Here is a 23,552-nt window from a genome sequence, read left to right on the forward strand (position 1 = left end):
GGCATTTTTTCATGTGTGGAACTATTTATGATTGGCACTCAATGAAATTAGAGACAAATGATGGAGATAGTGAAAGATTCTCATTAGAGATTTGAACTCTTAAACAAGCAAGTTGCGATAACCGTGGCTAATCCAACTGAGCTATTAGTCTAATTCAGATATACAGATTTAAAATGGCCTATAAAAGCTTTGGTCAAAGGTTAATTATGCGCTTGATTATTTAACTTGATATGCTTTCTTCTTTTATGTGGAAAATCCATGTTCCAATTACGATGTACATTTATTTCTTACCTCGAAAAGTCTTAAACGCCTTAATGTCTTACTCGTTGATATATTCTAGTTGTACATTTAAATAAATCATTCATAAATGTTGCTCTCATCAAACACTCACGGATCGACTTCTGTTAAAGCATTATTTCTTTCTTCATTCAAATTAGCATTCCTCCCACGCTGAAACGTTTAGTGGCATTATAACCCATACACACATAAATGAATAATACACCAAACCCGGGCATTATCTGACCAACACAGAAGGTGTGCGTTGATATTTGCATAAGGTTGCCTTTTTTTTTGTTCTGTTACATTTCTTGCTTTCCATATGAAATTGCTCGTGTTTGTGTGAATCGGTGGAAAATTGAATGCTAATTAGTATGCAATTATTAGCATACCCCACCGGTTGGAGGTGTTGCTGCGGTTTGCTGGATTTATTTATCCAATTTCACCTTTTTTAGTTCCCCCATTCGCCATTGTGATGTGTGAAGGGAATGGAAGGTTGAGTACTCTTTTTTTATTGGTTTGATTTTGGCTTAAGAAAAGACTACAAACAGACGAGCTGTCATCGGCAGTACGTTAAAAAAAAGCGCAAAACTGCTGCATAATTTTGTCTTCCCCCTTTTCGGTTGACGGTTGTTGAGTTGCAAACATTTATTGTCTCAGGAATAATTAAAGCTTCATTACGAACCATTCCCCAAACCGACCGGTTAATGACGCGACGCGCGACACATCAGTGTCATGGGGCATGTGTGCTTTTTTTTTGTTTTGTTTAATGGATGCAACCAATGCACACGTGCATACACGCCAAAAAACGCGCTTGTGAAGGAAAATAATCATTATTAATAATTTATTGTATTTAACGTGTGTGTATGTGTCAGTGCCCTGTCAACGCATAAATTATGTTGAGTGCAAAATCCATTGTCTGATGAAGTTAAATTATCGATCGCGTAAAGAAGTTCCGTGTGCATTTGACATCTGTATGAATCATCCTTACCGAATTGCATCCATCAATCGAAAAGCGCAATAAACGCAATTGGTATTTGGAGAAAATAAATGGTTACATTTTTTATTAATTTTTTTTGTAATAAAACTTACACATACATGTATCATTGTGGCTACAATATTGATCATTTGTGCGAACAGTGTCAACAACACATAATACCCGTGATAAGGTTAGAGCGGCACATTTTGTCATGCGTGTACTTGCATTATTTACTCTCACAAACGGCGGTTGAATGAGGCGTCGAATGGTGTACAACCCATATCATGCAAATGGAGTGCAAAAATGCAAAAAAATATAAACTTTTCATGTTGTCAACCAACCTCCATTCCCACACACACTGGTTTTTGGGCTGTGTTTGTTTGTCACTTGGCAGTTGCCTCTTCGTTTGCCCTGTTTGTTGACAGCCCTTTTGCTGTTTGCCATTTGTTTGGGTAACCTTTTATAGGTTTTTGTTTTACTTCTCCTCGTGCTGCTGATGAGAGTGGAGGAGGTTTTATCTTTTTTTTTGCTTCATTATTATGCATCCCATTATGCACCTTGCGTTCTTTTTTGGTGCGTTTCTGTGTTACATTTTCTTTTACCTCAATGTACATGTTACTGCCACCATAAGGAGAAAGGGGAAGCAAAGGAAGGAGGTAAAGAGTAAAAGAATATTTTCAACTGCAACATATTCACACGCAGTGGCGTGTGCAAGTGCATAATGTTTGTTTTAACGGTGCCAACCGACGGGACGGAGGGAAACCTTATACTGCAGCTACATTTAATGTGACTTGGGTTATTAATTAAACACAACAACAGCAAAAAAACTCCAAAGAACACAATTTGGGAAGTGAGTAATAAAAGGAAACTTTCCAACATAGCGGAAATGCACACGAAACATGCAAAAGCGGTTATGCATGACATTTTTTTTACCTTCAAGTGCTGGCTCGAGTTGTTGATGCTTTTGATGATTGCCGATCATTTAGAAAGAACCATACATACTTCACCTGAGACCCTTCGACCCTTCAAATCGACTAGCGAATATAATTACTAGTTTACGTGTGATATTATTTTTTTCCTCTCTTCCTTTCGTTCATAACACGCGCATCAATTTCAACCTGCAATGCGTGTAGTGTGCATATTTTTCGCCCATTATTTTTTGTTGCTGTTCTGTGTTCAATTGCAAGAAGCGCTTATCGAGATTACCCGACGGCTCCGAAGGAAATGTAACCCCATCATTAAACGAGGTGACCTCTCCGGTTGATGGTTGAAGCATGCACATTATTTCTTGCGCAAGTTACCTTGACGAAACCGCACCCGGGACCGAGACGTACATGACCCTTTTGTGGTGTGGACAAATAAATAAAGGAAAAAATGATATGTTTAAGTGCGTTTTCCCAGTGGGGGTTTGTTACTCAGTTTTAGAAAAGAAAGGCAAAAAAATCCAAAGGTGCTAGAGGACAACTTAGCTATAAAAGTTATAATTTTGTGTTGTAGTGAGAGAAAAATGATAATTTTTTTTTACGTGCAACCAAATATCTGTGAAATGGTTGAGATCACCCACCAAAAACATTCTCGATTTACCAGAACGCAGTCTGTTTTCCGAGACGCTCGCATCTCACTAAAGCCACAGCCAAAGCTTAACCAGCGTTTAAGTAGAATAAATATGTACTTACCAAACCGATATGTAAAGTGCTGATGATGGTGGCATTATGCGCCACCACAATTTCTCCACCCGAGAGGTAGAGCATTCGGCAGCATAATATACAGCCGTTCGATGCTTTCCATATTCTCTCGATGGCAAATGACACGTTTTCCATCATGGGAGCCAGAAACCAAACCAAATGCACACTCTCTACGCTTTTGTGTACGCTATTCTAAGGGGGTTCGGTTTCATTTGTGGTGAGCGTACTTTTCTTTGTGAAGTGAAGTATTTTTTTGCCTTTATTTTTTTGAAAAGCCCGCGATCGATCATGCCGATTCGTGGCGTCGAAGGGGTGTGCACGAGGAATTTGGGGGGAGGACCTAGTGGACCTAGCAGGAAAACTCGTTTTTGCACCATTTGACATTCCATGGGAGTTGGATTTAGCAGAAGAAGAAAAACAGCAAGAGAGTGAAGATCACCATCCAAGTGGGAGGGGAAGGATGAAGGACAATCATGCCGTGGAGGAAATGTAAGAGAGTGCAACTTTGCCCTTCTGGTATAGGTATCTTTATTCATCCCGATCAGTTAACCCTCAATTAGGTGCGTGTGTGTATTTTTCTCTCGTACAAAAAAAAACAAAAATAAGATATCAATTTGTAAAAATTAATCGCCATGTCATATCAAAAACTACTAAAATTATGAATTTTGCGGTTTAAAATAAATAATACAGCTAATAGTTGGTAAAAATGTTTTAATTACAATTTTACTACAAATGTAAAAAAAAATCGTTTGAAAAAAAATGAAACATCAACGCAAAATTGTTAGGTAAACAAATTATTTTTTTATTTAAATAATGATCAACAATACGAAAGAATGTTTAAGGATAATTAAAGGTTCAAGACAAATCATTAACAATTGTTAAAAAAATACAATTGTCAAAAACAACGATGATAGGAGTGGTTATGTCTTAAAAATTGTGCGTGTAAATTAAATTTACTCTCTTTAAGGTTTACTTCTTCTTTAAGTCTTCTTTATTCATTTATTTGCTTTTTATGTTAACTTCTCTATTTGCACACTTGGGATTGTTGAATCCTTAACAGTAACATTGTACAAAACATATCCGGCCTTCGATGCACTTTTCAATAAGTATAAAATAAACACGCAATTGCAGCTTTTGATCAAGAGTGCATCACTTGAAGGGTTCGCGAGAAAAGAATGTCGAGAACATGGCCGCATGTATGCCGCATGAAAGCGGGCGATTGCGGGAGAAAGGTGTACAGTACACGCATACGAAAGAAGGCCGATCGTGTGTACTTACCCTTCAACTACCATGATCTCCAAGACACTTCCAACACAAAATTGCGATCGAAACAAGGGCGAAGAACAAGAACAAAGCGGCAAGGGATATGGGGACGATGGATGATAGTGCCTATGGGTGGATAGCGAGGTGGTGCCTGTCATTGGTAACGATTTTGACTTTGAAGCAGTCTCTCTCCGTTCGATGTGTATCGTTGCCGTTTTGCTGGCACTGTTTGCCATGTTTGCGACGAGGGCCCATTCTACCATTGCCATCCCAAACAATGACGGGTGATCAAAATGCAGCAAAAAACTAAAAAAAATAAAATAAAAAGCGTCCACCCTTTTACCAATGGACGATTTCTTGGCTTGATTCTTGAAAAGGTGTCTTTCGCATTCGGCGGTCGCGTACACGAGGTCTTTCCGTGTCAATTCAGTGACAGGGTATAGAAGGCGAGAGAGAGAGAAACAGGACCGTCTGTGGATGCATTCAAGGGTGCATTAAAAATAAAATATCATCATTTTATCGTCCTTACGTGCCACCGGGGCCCGCTGATATGATGAATGCGTGCGGCAAAGAACCGACCGAACGGTTGAAGTCTTTATATGCAAGCGCAACCGATGAAAAGGATGTGTTTTTTTCGGGCTGTTGGAGAACTCTCGGACACAAGGTTTGCAAAAAAAAAAACACGATTGCACGAAGGTTAAACTTGGGTTTGGTTATGATTATTTTATTAGCGTGTAGTCTTCAAGCTGTCCATGCGCTCGTTGGTGCCCTTCCGTCATTTTTAACCAAACGCGCTAGTCGCATACTGGTCGAATGGTATCGGTTTGCTCAATTTATCATCTTGGCACCAGATCTTGATGAAATAGCGAAACCGAGAACCTGCGCGAAAAGAAAATTTGCTCAATTATCTGTGAGCTCACAGCTATTTTTTTGCTACCTCCAACTCTTCACCACTGCATTATTCCTATACCTTCACCAAAGGCGTTACCGCAACAGATGAATAGCTTTGAAATGGAACGCATTTGTAAAGAATTCAGTGCGTCGTTATCTTCATTTGATTTGTATTAATTATAACACATTCCACAAGATTGATCGTACAACTCCGATCCGTTCGAGCTTCATCGCTACTTCTTTAATGTTCAAGTCATTAGGTGGATTGAATGTGGGCTGCATCCACTGCATACACACTGGACTGGTTACGTTTAGTTCATTTACCAATGCACTTCGTTCTGCATGGCCACCGTCCTGTTCGAGCTTCTTGCTGCCGTTCGGCTGCTCGGTTTCTACCCCCCCCGACTTCCCCGATGCGTGAGTGATATTTAATCAGCATAAAGAATGCAGAACAAGTTTTTGCACATATACCTAGAACACATCCGCGCCTTTTCCGCGTCCCCCGATCCATGAGCTCTTGGGCCGTTTTCTTAAGGAGACAGCAACTCAGCGTTCGGTTTTATTACAAACCCCCGGAGGGTGATTCTTTTCACCAGTCAGTTAGGAAGTATGCAACAGCGAGAGGTGCATCCAAGACACTTCGTTGAGCTCACTGTGGACGGGATCGATATGGACAAAAAGCAAATGTTTGCAAATGATGTTGGAGGGAATTTTGCCCTAGCTTCCAGGGGGCTGCAAAAAAAAATCACACTGGAAAGGGAGAATGGTTTCGAATGAGTGTACTTTGTTGGGAATAGTACAGTTTTCCACAGGGATGAGCCACGCAGCACATGGAAGAGGATAAAAATTGTAAAAGTACACACAAATGTTGTTAAAGTGAAATGCGATAAAAAGCGCAAAAGCACCGGAAAAAGGGACTGGGATAGTCTATGGCGGGGGGCAATATCTCGTTCCTGGCAGCGTAGACTTTAGCCCATCATGCTGTAGGATATGGTTTTGTAAATGTTAGTTCAAATTTTGAGCGATCGTCTCGTTAGCTCTTTTGTCAACAGCTGTAGCAAAAGCGCTGTAGGTAGAGTCAGCCAGGATGGACGGAAGCGTCTTTTTAGCTGGTCGCATTACAAAGTGTACACTTTCGTTTAACCGCAATCTTATAGTGGTTGTGTATTTTAGAAATGTGTTTAGAGTCTTTGCCATTTCGGGGACACTTGAAACGAAACAAAACTTCTCCTATCTCTTGCCGTTCTACAATGCTCCTGTGCGCACTATTTATGCTTGCCGGCGAAGTCAGCATGCTCAATAATCGCTTTCTTTTGTCGATGCAAATACTGTTGCATTGGTTGCGTTCATAAGTTAATGTTTCTTTGTGGTTTTCCTGTGTGGTAATTTCAGGATGGCGCCAGCGAGAACAACGAGACCGAAAACGGTGGAGATGATAACGATGACCACAACAACGATGAGAACGAGGACGACGAAGAGGAAGACGATGACGAAGAAGAGGACGATGATGACGATGACGATGAGGAGGAAGATGACGACGAGGAGGATGACGATGAAGAAGAGGAGGACAGTGAGGAGCAGGAGATGGCGGTCGCCGGTGGGGTAGAAACGGGGGATGAGTCAACCGCAAGCAGTACCACCGCGACAGCAACGTCCACTGTATCATCGATGGCGGCAACCACATCAACGCCGGTCACCATTAGCGGCACGAGTGAGGTTAGGTCAGTCGTCGGAAACGGCCAACAGCAGTCAACGCAGCAGCAGCAACCGACGATGCAAAGCACTAGCAGCGTACGAAGCGAGAAGCTGCCAACCACCGGAAATGGTTTCGAAATGAAACCATCCACCCTCACGTCGGCGCTGGCCCGACGATGTCCTCCCGGTGTGGCATCCGGTCGAATCAGCCGTCAGCAGTCACCGTCCTGCGAGCAAAGCACTACGCCCAGTGCTGCGAGCAGTGAAAGCGCAAACAGTAATCCCAGTACCGCCGGCAACGTTACAACCGTGCGCGTCCCAAAGTCGGAAGCATCGATGGAACAATCTGCAACCGTTGTTGACGGTGCCGGAAGTTCCGATGGGGCTGTGGCAAGCGCGACGATACTAATGGGTTCGAAACCACCGAACCCGGCTGCACCTGCTACGGCCGGCAGCAATGCCGCACCGGCGAAGAAGAAAAGTGTCACGTTTCACACCACGCTCGAGACTACGGACGAGAACATTGTGAAGAAGGTGTACAACCCGGACACGGTTCCGCTGCCATCGATTATCAAGAAGGAATGTCTCGCCCGACCGATCCGGTTGAAAAAGAGCTTTAATCGGAAGATGAAGAAGCGTCTGCAGCGAGCGGTTGCGGCGGCAGCAGCCGCAGCTGCCGCGAGTGCCGCCGCATCCACGTCAGCCGGCGTATTCGGTGGGAGCAAAACGATGGAGTGTCTCGTACGACCCTCCCGACTGACAGAGATAGTGCTGAAATCAAGCAGCAAAGCTTCGCCCGGGGTAAGCCCGGTCGATCGAAACAGTGGCTCTGTCGGGGGGCTTGGCTTTGGGCTCAAAGCGTCGGAAGGTGCGAAAGCTGGCGTATCGTTTGGTGCGGCAAGTGAGTCTGTTCAATCGGCACCTGTTACCACGGATGGTGATATGGCGGGCCGTAACCTCGAAAGCGGTGGCACACAGTTTGGCGACAAGCGATTCATTCTCCCCAAGCGGAGCGTTCATTCTAGTCGTGTGATAAAACCGAACAAACGGTTCCTGGATGAGTTTGAGTTGGAGATTAAGAAGAAAAACAAAAATTTAGCAGCAGCCGCTGCAATTGCTGCTGCCGCTGCGGCCGCTGGCACGGGTAACGCCGTGAACGGTGCAGGAGCTGCTTCGAATTCCACCGCTACCGGTTTTGGAGTGTTGGGAAGTGGTAGCGATTCGGCAGTAGAACCAACGATCACCGCTGCAACAGGAAACGAAGGCGATTCGTCAGTCAGTTGTGATGATACGAGAAGGAAGAAGGACAAAAAGAAAAGCGATGAATCGACGGGATCGACCGGGTCGTCCGAAAAGACTTCAACCATAGGTAAGCTATAGCAATGTTCTGCAAACTTCAACCACTAAAAATGTTAATCATACCTTTTGTTTTCTACTAAAGCTCATCATCCCAACCTCGATCTGCGACCCGAAGGCAGTCCGCCAGGTGACCGTCCGTTAATGACGCCCATCAGTATTAATCCATTCGCAAAGACATCACATACGGACGGTCCACTAGTGCCGGGCACCAAGAGCGCAAGTTCGAAGCTTGTTAAACCATCGCAGCTCTCTCCGGCGATCGCATCGTCCACGCTCGGCTCTTCGACGACCAGCACAACGAATCTCGCGGCAGCTGCCTCAATCTTTGGCAAAGGCATTCTCCGCCAGCCTAGGCTACAGTTCGCCACCTCGCTGCTCAACAACGCCGGCAATGGTATTGGAGGCATCAATGGGGCAGTATTAAGCAGTATTACATCCATCAACTCCAACTCACAGCCCGTGCCATCTAGCACTCCTAATTCGGTGTCGGCATCAGCGTCAGGACCGGCTGCCGGTGCAACACTTGGAACAAGCAGCGGAACGCCCGAAGGACTGTTTGCGATGCATCTGAAAGCGAAAGCAAAGCTCGACGCCTCGAAGCTATTCTCGGCGGCGCTCGGTGTTGGAAACGCTTCGTCTGCAGTGCAAACAGGCACGAGCAATTCGTCCGCCACCGCCGCCGCATGCTGTATCTGCAGCATTCCGGTAAACTCGCGGTACTACGCGCAACCGACGAAAAAGTATGGTGTAAGTTGCTGTGATGTGTGTCGCAAGTTCATCTCAAAGATGGTGAAAAAGCTAGCAACGGGAAGCATGATCAGTCCCAGCCAACCTGGCGCAGGGGCGGAAGTAACGATGCTCAAGTGTAAAAATGAGGGCAAATGTTTGATCACACCACCCTCACTACTAATGCGTCCGGAAACGGTCAAAACAAGGCACGTCTTCAAGGAACGCTGTCACGCGTGTTGGTTGCGCAAGTGTCTTGGTAGTTTTCAGTTACCACCCGTGCTGAAGATTCGTTTGGGTCAAACGTTACCGTTAACGATGCGAACTTTCGAGCCTCCGGTTAATGGGACATCGGGATGCACCGGTACGCTGAAGAAAGATCCTTCCTCTGAGGGAAATTTATTCGCGAACAGTATTGCAGAGCACGGACCAACGAACGGTACTTCACGTATCCTGTGGACCAGTGGTGATAAGAAACCTGGCAGCTTAGCGGAGGGTTTCAACAAGTCGTTTAATCCATTCCTGGCGCTCCACATTAACCCACTCTCGCAAAACAACAGCACGTTCGGAAGTGTGCCGCAGATAAAACTGAATCTTGGCGGTAGTGAGCGTAACAGCATCATGGCGGCAAGCCCAAGCAGCTCATCAGGAGCAAGTTCGTCCGGTGGCAAGAGTCCTCTAGCTAGCAAGGAAGACATTTTTCTATCAAGCGAACCACGGAAAGAGAAAGATGCGGTGAAGGTCGAAGATTCATCTTCGGTTTCTACTACCGCTAGTGCACGGAAGGACATCAAAGAGGAGCAGGATGTCAGTCCTGTTAAGCCACCGCGAACAAGAAGTAAATCGGAAGCGACCAGTAGTCATCATCCAGCCGAAGCGACAGCCACAGTAGAACCGAAAGTCGAAAATCCGGTTGCTTCTACTGGTGCAAATTTGTCCCAACCAGCAACAACTCCCGGTGCTGGTTCTCTAACGACGGCCGGAACAAATCAGACAGCGACAGACAAACGGCAACGTATCGATCTAAAGGGACCTCGTGTGAAGCATGTCTGTCGAAGTGCATCAATCGTGCTTGGACAGCCACTAGCAACCTTCCCGGAGGATGGTTCGGATGGATCACCGAGTGGAGGAGCGCTAGAAAACATCGAAACTCCACCCAGTGATAGTGCGGCTGAACCAGCCGAAGATCTTCCACTTATGGACAGGGAGCGACGTGCAGCAAAGTCGAGCGTTAAGCAGGACTGCAGCGACTGTATCGATCCGGTGGTTGCACTATCTCCACCAGCAACACCAGATGAAGATACAAATGAAGCACGTGAAACACCCACAAAGAGCGATAGATGCGATCCAGATACTAGTGGATCGACGGAGAAAGAGTTGGTGATTGACGAAGACAAACTTCCAGACGTGGACGATGAAAAGGAAGATCAGTGTCAGGAAGAAAGAAAAGCAACTGACTTTAAGGCGAATGTTCCAATTTCCACGGTAACAGATGTAATTCCTGTAAAGGAGGAACAAGTAAAACCGTTATCAGTGGCTATACCTACTTCAGCACCAGTGAAAAAGCAGGAGGACAATATAGACAAACCTGCAACTCGGAAGACTACCAGTTCCTTCCGTCCCCAAGCATCGAGACAGTTCGGCCATGGTTCCATGAGCAAGGGTCCGTCTAACATCAGCGGTCGAAAGCAACAGCAATCACAAGTTTCCTCGTCGTTGGTCGCTCTCGGCAATCGTAATTCGGCATTATCAACTAACGCTGGATTAACTGGAGCAATGGGATCATTCTCGAACATTCGCACACTAAACGATATCCCAATGATTTCGATAGATTTTTGGGAAAATTACGATCCAGCCGAGGTTAGTCGAACAGGGTTCGGATTGATCCTGTCAGAAACGATGCCGGTTCGGGCGCTTTGCTTCTTGTGCGGCAGTGCAGGCCTCGAAAGTATGCTATTCTGTGTGTGTTGCTGTGAACCTTATCATCAATACTGCGTTAAGGACGAGTATAATCTACGAACGGGCACAGGCACGGGATTGGATGATACGGGCAACATGAGTTTGCTGGACGTTACACTCGGCGCATCACCACAGCAGCAACAGGAGCAGCTACTGATTGCCAGATTTAACTGGATGTGTCCACGGTGTACGGTATGTTTCAGCTGCAACATGGCCACAGGCGCCAAGGTGAAGTGTCAAAAGTGTGCCAAGCACTATCATACTACCTGTCTCGGTACGAGCAAGCGTTTACACGGTGCCGATCGGCCACTAATTTGTGCCGGTTGCTTACGATGCAAAAGCTGTGGTACAACGAACGTTACGAAGTTCATCGGCAATCTACCGATGTGCACACCGTGCTTTCGGTTACGGCAAAAAGGCAACTACTGTCCACTGTGCCAGAAGTGCTACGAGGATAACGACTTTGATTTGAAGATGATGGAGTGCGGCGACTGCCGTCGGTGGGTACACGCACGGTGCGAAGGTCTAACGGACGAACAGTACAACATGCTCAGCGTGTTGCCGGAGAACATCGAATTCATCTGCAAAAAGTGCGCCAAGCATGGTGACAGCACTGCCCATCTATGGCGTGATGCAGTGGCGGCAGAGTTTAAGGCCGGTCTGCTGAGCGTGGTAAAACTGCTGAGTAAAAGCCGACAGGCCTGTGCTCTTCTCAAGCTGAGTCCAAGGAAAAAATCACCCAACTGCACTTGTGGTGCTGCTGTCGGTTCGATCACGAACGGGAAGAACATTTCTTTCTTTGGAGGAGCATTTTCGGGCGGAGTGGACACATCGAGTTTCTCTTCATCTGCAGTAGGATCGGCATCGAAAAAACCGAAACTGGACGAGGACTCGATCTACGACTTTAGTAGTGAAAATAGCTGTGGTAGTAGCAGTGGTAATAGCAACACAGGCGCAGGTTACGCCGTAGTTCCGGTAGCAGGCGGTGGAAATAGTTTCAACAAATGCTACTGCGCTGCTCGTATAACTCCGGGCAAAGGTTCACCAACCGGTGGAGACATCAGTTTGGTCGACATTAAGCAGAAAATCAACGCAAACGAGTACTATTCACTGCAGGACTTTCACTATGATATGAACACCCTATTGCACATGGTTGGGTCTGAGGAGCTAACGGTGGCGTACAAAGAGTTTTTGAGTGAAACATTCCCATGGTTCCAGAACGAAACTAAAGCTTGCACAGATGCGCTCGAGGAGGCGATGTGCGGTGAGGCCGATCAATCGTCTGGACTTGATCGATACCACTCATCGACAGGGTCTGGCGGTATGAATGGTCGTGGGGGTTTTCAACATGGATCGAACAATGTTGCTGGAAACTCTTTCGAAGGGCTCGGTGCAACACTGGACCAGAAGGTACCGCAGATTGACATTCCTCTCGAAGAGTTAACGGATTACTTTCACGAGACAGAAGAAGAGCTGTTAGATACCCGTATCTGCATGCTGTGCAAGCAGCAGGGCGAAGGAATGACCCTGCACGAGTCGCGGTTGCTTTACTGTGGCCAAAACAACTGGGTACACACCAACTGTGCCCTTTGGTCAGCGGAAGTATTCGAGGAAATCGATGGTTCACTGCAGAACGTCCATTCAGCTGCATCGCGCGGCCGTCTTATCAAGTGTTGCCATTGTGGTGTGAAAGGTGCCACTGTTGGATGCAATGTGAAAAACTGCGGTGAGCACTATCACTTCCCTTGTGCGAGACGTATCGGATGTGTGTTTATGCTGGACAAGACGGTGTACTGTACGGCTCATGCAGGAGAGGCGAAGAAAAAGCGATGTCCCGAAGAACGCAACTTTGAGATTGCCCGTTCCGTGTACGTTGAGCTAGATCGACGAAAGAAGCGATACGTGGAACCGAATCGGGTACAGTTCATGATTGGATCGTTGAATGTACGCCGTCTAGGACACGTGGTACCGACCTTCAGTGATCATGCGGACGTACTCATTCCGACGGACTTTGAATGTACGCGACTGTACTGGTCAGCCAAAGAGCCTTGGAAGATCGTATCGTATCGAATCAAAACATCGATCCAGAGCAACAACTACGGCTACGGCACCGATCTTGGCAAGAATTTCACCGTTGATCATTCGTCGAACAGTAGTAGCGTGCAGTGGGGTCTCACACAGATTGCCCGCTGGCATACCAGCCTGCAGTATACGGACAACCAGGAAGAGGAAGATGTCGATCCACTGCAGAATGACGCTATGCAGCAGCATTTGCTAGCTTCAATGTCTTCGACCGCCACGACGATGACCACCACGACCACAGCACAGTTGCTAGGTTCCTCATCACTTAGGGATCGAGGAGTGTCGAAGCAGCAACATCAACTGCAGCAGCAACTTCAATCGCTGTGTGAATCGAATTCAGTTTGTAACACTGGAGAAGATACGAACGACGAGGAGCCACAGAATACGAACGATCTCTTGCCGCCGGAAATAAAGGATGCAATTTTTGAAGATCTTCCACACGACATTCTCGATGGTATTTCGATGCTGGACATTCTGCCTAAGCTGATGACCTACGAAGATCTGCTCGCAATGGACTTAAAAACCGACGCCACGTTCAATGTGGACATCTTAAAGGATCCGGGAATGATACAGGTACACGGTAATGGTGCGGGAGCTTCTTGTTCTTCATCTGGCACAACGACGACCATTAGCGGCCATTCGTCCAAACCCGAAGAACATTCCGGTATGGATGTGGACGATATGGATAGTCTGCACGAGGCAATCGGTGGTGGAGTTGGATCAGAGTTGAGTAATGACAGCTGGGCCAAAACGATTGGTACTCCCGGTGTAGAGGACGCACTACTATCCGGAATGGCGAAACCGACCTCCACCAATGCGACAAACGTTATGCATCATCGGGAACTGAAAAGAAGCAAATCTGATATTCTCGAAGCAATTGCAGCGGTTGGACAACAGCAACCACGCGGTCAACGATCGGGAAGCTTTTCCTGGAGCACAAAGCAGCTCGAATCGACTGCAGCAGTCGTGGCGAAACGTCGCAAAATTGCTAAAAATAATATAAAACTTTCGGATGTACTTTCGCTGGGACGAATCAAGGAAGATATTACTTTCGGTGGGCCAATAACTACGACTACTACCACAACGACAACAACGCTGGCAACAACAACCGCAAGTACAAATGTTGTTATGCAGGAACGCCGAAAGTCGGTGCAAGAGGAATATTCCTGGTCATCGGTGAAAAAATCTTCCACTATGGTTGATGGTGCGTCGGATAATGGCAATGTATTCGAGAAGCTTAAAATATCGCAGCTGGATGGTGTGGATGATATCTGTCTCGATGGTACAGTAGGAGAGATGAAGATCTACTCGTCCCGCTCAATGATCGAAGCACCGGTAAAGTGTGATCGCTGTCAGGCAACGTATCGGAACCAGGAATCATACCAACGACATCTTAGCTCGTGCGAAGTGCTTTCCACCAGTGAATCGGAATCGGAAACTCGATCGCCTCGTTTGTTGAGCCCCGAACAGCAACAGCAACAACAACAGCAGCAACAGCAAATCATCACCGGTCAGATAGCAGGCACCGCCGGAAATACCTTCATCCTTCCCCAAACAACATCCCAACCCCAAACGATTACGACCGACATCTACGGTAACACGACGGGCTATATTACGACCTCATCACAGCCGACTGGTCATCCCCAAACCATCTCAGTATTGCAGACCGGGCAGACGATCAATCTGAACGGTAACCAAGCGATACTGTCCAACCTGCCGACGTCGATGCCGATCACGATCAATCAACTCTCATCGAACGGCATTCCCATTCAGACTTCAGCCACGGGTGCACAGCAAATCCCCATCCAGGGAACACTACAAGCGGGTTCCGTTGGGTTGCAGAATCTGGGCGGCAACATGATCATCTCTACGCCAAACGGGCAGGGCCAAATCTTCGCTACAACGAATCAATTTTCGAATGCTACCTACCAGCAGCAATCCCAACAGCAACAACAGCAAGTGCTGCAGGACAACAGTTCGCAGCAGTTTGTGCAGAACAAGCAACGCTTTATTCAACCCGCACCTACCGCATCGTCAATCACACTTCCGCACAGTCTAGCCTCGGGTACGGGTCCAATGACAACAACAACACTCAGCACGGCCCAAGCCCTTGGTGGTGTATTCTCGCAACAACCACAAATCATCTCGATTGGCCCGAACGGTCAACCGCAGCTGATGACGATTGCCGCTCCACAGCAGCAACAAACGATTCTGCAAAGCGCTGGGGGCACTCAATCGATGGCAATGCAACCGACCGCGAAAAAGATTGTGTATACCACCGCATCACCTAAGAAGGTGATCACAAAGCATCCACATCAGCAACAGCACCAGCAGCAAGGTTCACTTAAAACGAAACGCACAATCACATCGAACGGTGTGTCGAAGACATCGGTGCAGATGAAAACCAAACAGCAGCAGCATCATCATCAGCAGCAAGAGCAAACTATGACACTTCATCCAACAACGACAATGATCGGTGGTCAGTCCGCTGGTCAACTGCAGACGATTGGTGCACCTCAGACGCAACAGCAACAGCAGCAACAAATACAACTGATCAACGCTTCCTATCCGTTGATCCGATCGGCAGCAACTCCTGCCGCACCACAGCAAACACCTGGTAATATCATCTTCCAGACGCAATCACCCGCAAATCAGCCCATTCTTGTACAGCAAGTCGGAGGCAATCAAATTTCGTACCTATCCGATCAAGGTACACTGACGGCGACACACAGCCCGGTGCAGTATCAGCTAGCACCGGCAAACATGCTCACGCAGAACGGATTCGCTATGGCCACCACAGGAGCGGATGCGGGAACGTTAGCCGCTGCTACGGCTAACAACATTCTCATCCCGAACGGTACCGGTGGCTACTCGCTCATTCCGGCTGGTGCATTACAGATTGCTACCCAGCCGCAGGTCATTGGTACGATCGTGCAACCGCAAGCGGCCACCATCCAGTGTGGCATGATGGCGACGGAACAGATGGTACTGGGTGCGACGGCAGCAGCAACCGCCTCCGCTCAACCAACGCTCGAGATGATGGTAACGGATCCGGCTTCGGGCTGCATGTATCTAACCAGCCCCTCGATGTATTACGGACTGGAGACGATCGTGCAGAACACCGTGATGTCCTCGCAGCAGTTCGTATCCGCCACAGCGATGCAAGGTGTGTTGAGTCAGAATTCAAGCTTTTCCGCTACTACAACGCAAGTGTTTGCGGCTAGCAAGATTGAACCGATTGTCGAAATGCCCACAGGGTACGTGGTGTTGAACAACGACGCTACCGGTCAGCCGATGCAGATTGGAACGTCTAGCGCGTCCGTCGTGTCGCAGACACCGACACCTGTACAGATCCAAACGTCCACGAGTGTCGGCGGGAATGGTGGACAAACCATCTTCCAGCAGGCACCACTCCAACCGACGGCAGTAGTTTCCTCCACGTCGGGGAATCTTCCGGCTACTATTCAACAGACACACCAGCCGATGGGATCGATCCAGCAACAACAGCATCAGCATCAGCACCAGCAGCAGCAACAGCAACTTTGGAAAATAGAAACATCCTCACCATCTGGAATCAGTATACAGCCGAGTACAAACACCATCGCCACCAGTTCTTCAAGCTCTACGACCTCGATCGTCACACCGTTGAAGCCGACGATGAAAACCATCATACCGAAGGCGCAACCGCAACTGGTGAACAAGGTTATGCCCAACACGGCCATGAAGATGTTGAGTAGCGGTACCGAACAGATAACAACCAGCGCGGGTATGGTGTCAGCATCCCAGCAGCATAAATCGGCCGCCGGCTTCCAGTCGATCGTTTCTTCGTCCGTCTACACGACGGCTACAGCCCTAACGACCTCGACCAAGGTTTCGAACGTTATCAAACCAATAACAAAAACGACCAACTACACCAAACCGAAGATTGTCGCAAAGCCAGTGAAACAGAAAACTTCCGCTTCACTTCTTTCGCCATCACCATCGACAACACCGCCAACATCGATCTACCAGCTGTCACAGCCCCAACCGCAATCGCTGATGATCGCTGCGCAACCAGTGCCACAGCAGCAGTTACTACCGAACAGCATCACCCTCATTCCGACCAGCAACAATATCGCTTCGGTAAACAACTCATCGCAGCTGGTACCGATCAAACCGAACGTTAATGCGAATGGATTGCAAACGATCGCGACTAACCAGCTAACGGTTAGCGCCATCAAGCAACCATCGATGGTGATCGAGAAATTGGCTCCGCAGCTGCAAACCCCAGTAGTATCGTCCACCAGTGTGACACCTGTACCAAATGGTATAAACCTCAACAATGGCCCAATGATGATAATCCAGCCAACCGGTGCAACGCTCAAGAAGCCAGGACACGTGAATGCGCCGGGAACGCATATGAAGAAGCAGAAAGCGATGCTACCAATGAATCATAGTCAAGCCCAGATGATTAGTTACGCCACATCGCAACAACCGGCACAACAACTCCCAGGACAGCAACAACCGTACCAGCAGTTAATGAGCGTGTCCACAGCACAACAACAGTTGGCTGGCCTTCCACAGCAGCAACAGCAGCAGCTGCAATCGCAACCAATCACGATTACTCAAGGCGGCAAGGTGCCACTTTCCAAAAAGACATCCAGTGCGGGACAAATTACGCTATCGCTTGCTAACCCTGGTGGGCCTAACGCCGGTGGACCAGTTCCGGTATCGATGCCGGCATCCACGATAACGATCACACCATCTCAGCCGGCGAGCATAACGCTTCCAACAGCTCCATATCCGATGCCACTCTACTCCAACATACCGACCAACGTGGTCAATCCGATACAACAGCAAACTAATCAAAATAACAACCAGAACAGTAACTCATCCACCGTACAGAACCGACCAACCAATCGAGTTCTGCCAATGCAGGCTTCGGTGATGCAGCAGAAGAACTCGGAAGTGTCTCAAACGCCACCACCGCCACCGCTGAAGATGCTTCAACAGCAGTGTTCCGAAAAGTTGGACGAATTTTCCATCATTTCAAACAACCATCAGGTGTCATCGCCATACGGCGTATCCACACCCAGCTCATCGCCAAACGATGTGGACCGGATGAAAATGGCGAGCAATGAAAAGTTGCTAGCATCGAACAAGACCAACAATCGGCTCGAGATCGAGATCAAACCAATTGAAATAACGCCACTTACTTCGGCTATGATGACACCGACAACTACGAACGGAAGCTGTACACCGTCCCCATTGCCGCCTTCATCGCACCAACAGGAACCGTCACCTTCCCCAGTAGCTGCGGAACAATCCACCATGATGATGGAGCTAGAAGATCAACAGCAGCAACAGCTACAATCGAACCAATCGATAACTCCAAGCTTCCAGTTCAGTCTCAGCTTCGATGGCAATGGGACACTGATTCCGCTCGGCGGTGGTCCACTCGATCATCAGCAGAACACCCCACTAACGATGGCGGCACAGATCGAAATTAAACCAATTCTTACGTCGCCGGTTCGCACAACCGATCCGATGCAATCACCTCAGCCTACGCTGATGTCGCACGACTCGATCGAGGACGATCGGGACACGGAAACGCAACGGATCGATGAGCTGAAACATTCACTCGAAGCGGAAACGCAAGAAATGCTTGCCGAAGGACATGACACATCGATGTGTGGGGACAGTGGAGCTGGCAGTAGTAGTGGTGCCGCCTCGCCAAGCATGAACGATGGAGAATCGGACTCGCCGGAGATAAAGGATAAAATTTCCGAAATACTCGATAATCTCGAGCAGCAGACGAATCAGGAGGCGGAAATGCATCACCGTGCCGGTGAGATGCAGATGGATGCGTTCGAGAATCTGAGACAGTCGAAGGATCTGCAAGCGGAGCAACGACAGCAGCAACACCATCAGCAGCATCATCGCACGCTCGAAACGGTAGCCGATTGTGCTGCGGAGACGGAACGGTTAGTGGCCGAGTTGAATGAGGAGTACCATTCGGCTGCAACATCTCCGTCACTTACGACCGCCGCTAGTACCATGCCAATGATGACACTTGAAGAAATGCAATCTTCGGAAAATCTAGCCAATCAGCAATCGCTGCTAACGATCGCCAGTTCCATGTTTGACGAAAAGAAGGAATCGGATGCGAGTGTTTGCTTCCGCAACACGGAACGATCAAACTTTGGTGGAAACGGACACGATCTGGATGTGGATAACTCCCTGCTGCACAATGGTGATGCGGAGAGTGTACTTTTCGGCAAGATTCGTCAACCGGAACCGTCTCCACTGTCGCAACCATCGCCAACAGAGCACCATCAACAGCTGCAGCTGGATGAGGAGTTGCAGCAGTACACCGTACAGCCATCACCAGCGGCAACCATACCCAAGACACAGTCCATTCCACGTTCCACCAGCCCCAAGCTGCTGTACGAAATACAGTCGCAGGATGGATTCACCTACAAGTCGACCTCTATCTCAGAAATCTGGGACAAGCTGTTCGAGGCGGTACAGATCGCACGGCGCGCACACGGTCTAACGGCGTTGCCCGAAGGCCAACTGAAGGAAATGGCCGGTGTACAGATGCTCGGTCTGAAGACGAACGCTATCCGGTATCTGCTCGAACAGTTGCCGGGTGTTGAGAAGTGTACACAGTACAGTCCACTCTATCACAAGAAGCAAACTGGCTTGGGTGGTACCGGTATTGGCGGTGGTGCTGCTGGGAATTGCATGAACGGAGGCTTTACGTCACACGCGTCATCAGAGTATGCGGATTATTTCGATGATCTGCAGGAGAACCCACACGGCACGGCACGGTGTGAGCCGTACAGTTCGCGCTCGGAATATGACATGTTCAGCTGGCTGGCGTCTAGACATCGCAAACAACCGATGCCGATCGTTGCACAGAACATCGACGATACGATCATTCCACGGTAAGTTGTGTTGTGCAGTGAGGCTTTCTGGACTTCAAACATTAGAGTGAAAATTTTATCTGGTTTTGCTTGCAGACGTGGCAGTGGCAGTAATTTGCCGATGGCAATGCGCTACAGAACGCTGAAGGAATCGTCCAAGGAATCGGTCGGCGTCTATCGATCGCACATACATGGTCGCGGACTGTTCTGTAACCGTGACATTGAAGCAGGTAGGTGTAAACGTGCTTTACGAGCATTTAAGAGAATCCCGTAAGAATCATTTGGAATTAATGTGTATCTTGTTGTCTCTTTTAGGTGAAATGGTGATCGAGTATGCCGGTGAGCTGATCCGCTCGACACTAACCGATAAGCGGGAACGGTACTACGATAGTCGTGGTATTGGATGTTACATGTTCAAGATTGATGAAAACTTTGTCGTCGATGCAACGATGCGCGGCAATGCAGCCCGTTTCATCAATCACTCGTGTGAGGTAAGGGATCTTACGAAACGATCAAACGTCCTGTTACGTACCAACTAACAAATTTGCAACCATTTCTTTCTCTACTTCACAGCCCAACTGTTACTCGAAAGTCGTCGATATTCTTGGCCACAAACACATCATCATCTTTGCACTGCGTCGTATCGTGCAGGGTGAGGAGCTAACGTACGACTACAAATTTCCGTTCGAGGATGTAAAAATTCCCTGCTCGTGTGGTTCGAAAAAGTGCCGCAAGTATCTCAACTAACGTCCAGTAGCAGCACCGGTGTGAGGCGTTGAAAAGAAGGGACAGCCATGTATTAAGCCGTGAACGGATCGAGCAAGCACATGTGCAAGTGGTAACGTTTGTGTAAATTTGTAGATAAAGCAGAAAGATCGGAAGTTAAATGGTAGTTCGAGATATGGTAGCTGGTAGCTGATCTCGTACGCCAGTTCATACACAGAACCGTGTTATTTCACATCTCGTATCCAGTTATTATTAGCCATAGCAAAACAAAAACGCATCGATGTGTAAATGTATGTTGCAAATGTACACGCTTCGTGCCAGAGGAAATCATAGTTAAAAGGGTGCATTCTCAGCAGTAGATGATCAATGAGGATATTGCCCCGAGCAATGAAGATGCAGTACCGCCCTTGTGTCATCGCTAGCCAGTGTATGTAGTATGTGTTTTTTGTGTATTTAGTATATTAAGAATAATTTGTAGATACGTTTGCTCTACTACTTCATAAGACTTACAACGGTTACGAGTCATGCGCCGCGTTGTCGTTTGTTCTCTAACCATTATTTGTAACATACGTGTAATTGTATATGATATAGGCTCGTACTGTACGTACGTTTTTTTTCGGTGTTTCGGTGTGTAAAACTAGACGTGTAAGTATTTATATTGAAACCGTAGAGTTAGGAAAATGTTTTAAACGTTTTATGGGAAAAGCGGCATCCAGTTTCCTGGCTCGTACCAGTGTTGCTCCCAACAGTGATGCATTCAACTTCCCTCAATTGCACACAGTGAACAAGTCATTACGGTATGCTAGGTCTGTTAGTGTGTGTCGTTTTCGCTTATTCAAAATTTGAAACAAAACACAAACGGAAAAAATGGCCATATCAGCGTTTTTACCATGTTGCTAGTGCGCAACGGTTGTCTATCGCAATTTCGCCGCCGAAGCACATCTTTTAAGCATCTTGAAACGTTTTAAAATTGAAAACCAACTCACATACTAACAAACAAACACACGACAAAAGACGAAACAGTGAGCGGATGCATTTTTAACAACCCAACCACTGGGAACCTAATTGTATCGATGTCGTTTATCTCACGGATCTTGTGCGCAAATGCGATTTGCTCCTTTAGGAATGGCTCAACAACAACAATATTAGCGAAAATCAAACTATCACATAATAGCATCGAGTGTAGTAATTCATTAGCTTTCATGCGGTGTAAAAACGCGATCCAGGCGCGGCATTTGTGTGTACAAACCAATAGTAACAATAACACTGTAATTGTAATAACTGCAGGGACAACATATTGTCTTTATAGGCTGATCAAAGTTAATCGTCTGTAATCTCCCCATTTACACACGTTTGTATGTGTTTTTTGAGGCAACGAAAGAGCACATTTTCAGTTAGGGAACAACTACAACACAACACGGAAACATGCAGCGGTATGAAGCTTTGCTACCGTACAGCTTCCATTTTTCATAACTACAACACCACCACATACATACATCATCGATCGCGGAGCAAGAAATGCATCACAACTAATGTTTTAATTTATTTAAATCGAACCGAACAAGAACAACTGTTAATGAAAAAAAAGAAAAAAAAAAGGATCTACAGGCAACAGCCAAAGGAAACACCACTAACATACACTAATAACGGGGTGAAGCATCCTTCAAAACTTATCTTGCCATTGTGACGTTGTGAAACAAATCAACCTAGTATCGTTAATGTTAAGCAAAAACCCCACAACAAGGAACAGCAGCAAACAAAGGGAAAGCATTAAATGTTTCACTCCAGTAATACAGTGCACGGCGGTACGCCTTGTGAGTGATGGCAAAATGCGTATACAACACGAAAGAAAGAGTGTTGTTTTAAGAAATGGTTTCTGATGATTTCAGTACGACGATGGCGGGGATGGGAAAAAGAAAAGAAGATTCCCAACCAGAAGGAGAAATTTTAAACACACACACACACACAATACAACATTCTGACTTTTCTCCGGGCGCTTTCTTTTAGCTCGTGTGTAAAAAAAGAAGCTTTTCTTAGTGTACGCAAAACAGAAAGATTAAAGCTGAATCGTAGATGAACCGATACTGAGAAAAAAATCAAACATAATGCAAATGCAGTCATTATAGCACGACAGAGAGTATATCGCGCGCGCTCTCTTTCTCTCTCATACGGAAAAAAGTACTCAAAGCAAGGAATGGAAAATGGATAAAAGTAATGAACAAGGCAACAAATGGTGAAAGTGAAAACAAATGTGATACTAACGGGAAAAGAAACTATTGCGACAAGTAAATTAATTTAATCTTAGTGTAGGCTCAGTTAGAAAGCAACCTTTAAAAAAAGTGGAGGAGAAAAAGCTGAAGCGTGTGAATGCTGAACTGTGTGCGGCAGGCACCGAAAAAATAATAGACCATCTAATTGTAATCGTGTAACAAAATAGCAAAATCATCCACTAAACGCGAGATATTCGAGAAACGTTCAAGAAGAGCGTAAGAAAAGAAAAACAACGTGTTAAAACAGTGTGAACATTATCTGCCCGATAAGGGGAACATTTAGAACAAAGTGTCCCTTTGTTAGAGTTTTTTTTCACAGAAAATGGAAACAAACCCCATCAGACTTATTCTATTTATTCAGTTCGTTTTTTTCGCCAGTGTTAAAGAGAAACTGTTCTGCAGTGAATAATGGTTTTGTTTTATTCTTTTGCTTGCTAACTACAGTCTCTGTTTGATGGTAAACGCTCTTGTTTACATATAGATAGACAAAGAAAAGGAACAAAAAAAAACATTACAACCGCCACAGAAAGCAGGTTTACACGCGCTAGGACAGGCAAAGGTATCTAAAATAAATTGACGAATAATAGCAAATAATCTGAAGCAAAAGTGTACCATAATGCGTAAGTTTAAGTTTGAGTAATCATTTCTTTCTGAAGTATTATTATATGTTGGGATAAAATAAAAATATATGAACATGGAAACAAGTAAAATTATAAGAATTTTATTATTACAT

The 23,552-nt window shown here is 46.6% G+C and overlaps 1 protein-coding gene across 1 annotated transcript in view; it reads left to right on the top strand.

The window, feature by feature from the left end:
• Positions 1-23,529, top strand: part of LOC125774666 (histone-lysine N-methyltransferase trithorax) — a 109,636-nt gene extending 86,107 nt beyond the window's left edge. Inside the window, exons 2-6 of the mRNA XM_049444805.1 lie at positions 6,487-8,158; positions 8,231-19,844; positions 19,920-20,053; positions 20,139-20,314; positions 20,397-23,529. Of these exons, the coding sequence (XP_049300762.1) occupies positions 6,487-8,158; positions 8,231-19,844; positions 19,920-20,053; positions 20,139-20,314; positions 20,397-20,570 (13,770 nt within the window). The 3' untranslated portion in view covers positions 20,571-23,529. The remainder of the gene's footprint in view (positions 1-6,486; positions 8,159-8,230; positions 19,845-19,919; positions 20,054-20,138; positions 20,315-20,396) is intronic.
• The last annotated feature ends 23 nt before the right edge of the window (positions 23,530-23,552 follow it).

Source organism: Anopheles funestus, chromosome 2RL, assembly GCF_943734845.2.
Source record: "Anopheles funestus chromosome 2RL, idAnoFuneDA-416_04, whole genome shotgun sequence".
NCBI classification, from domain to species: domain Eukaryota; kingdom Metazoa; phylum Arthropoda; class Insecta; order Diptera; family Culicidae; genus Anopheles; species Anopheles funestus.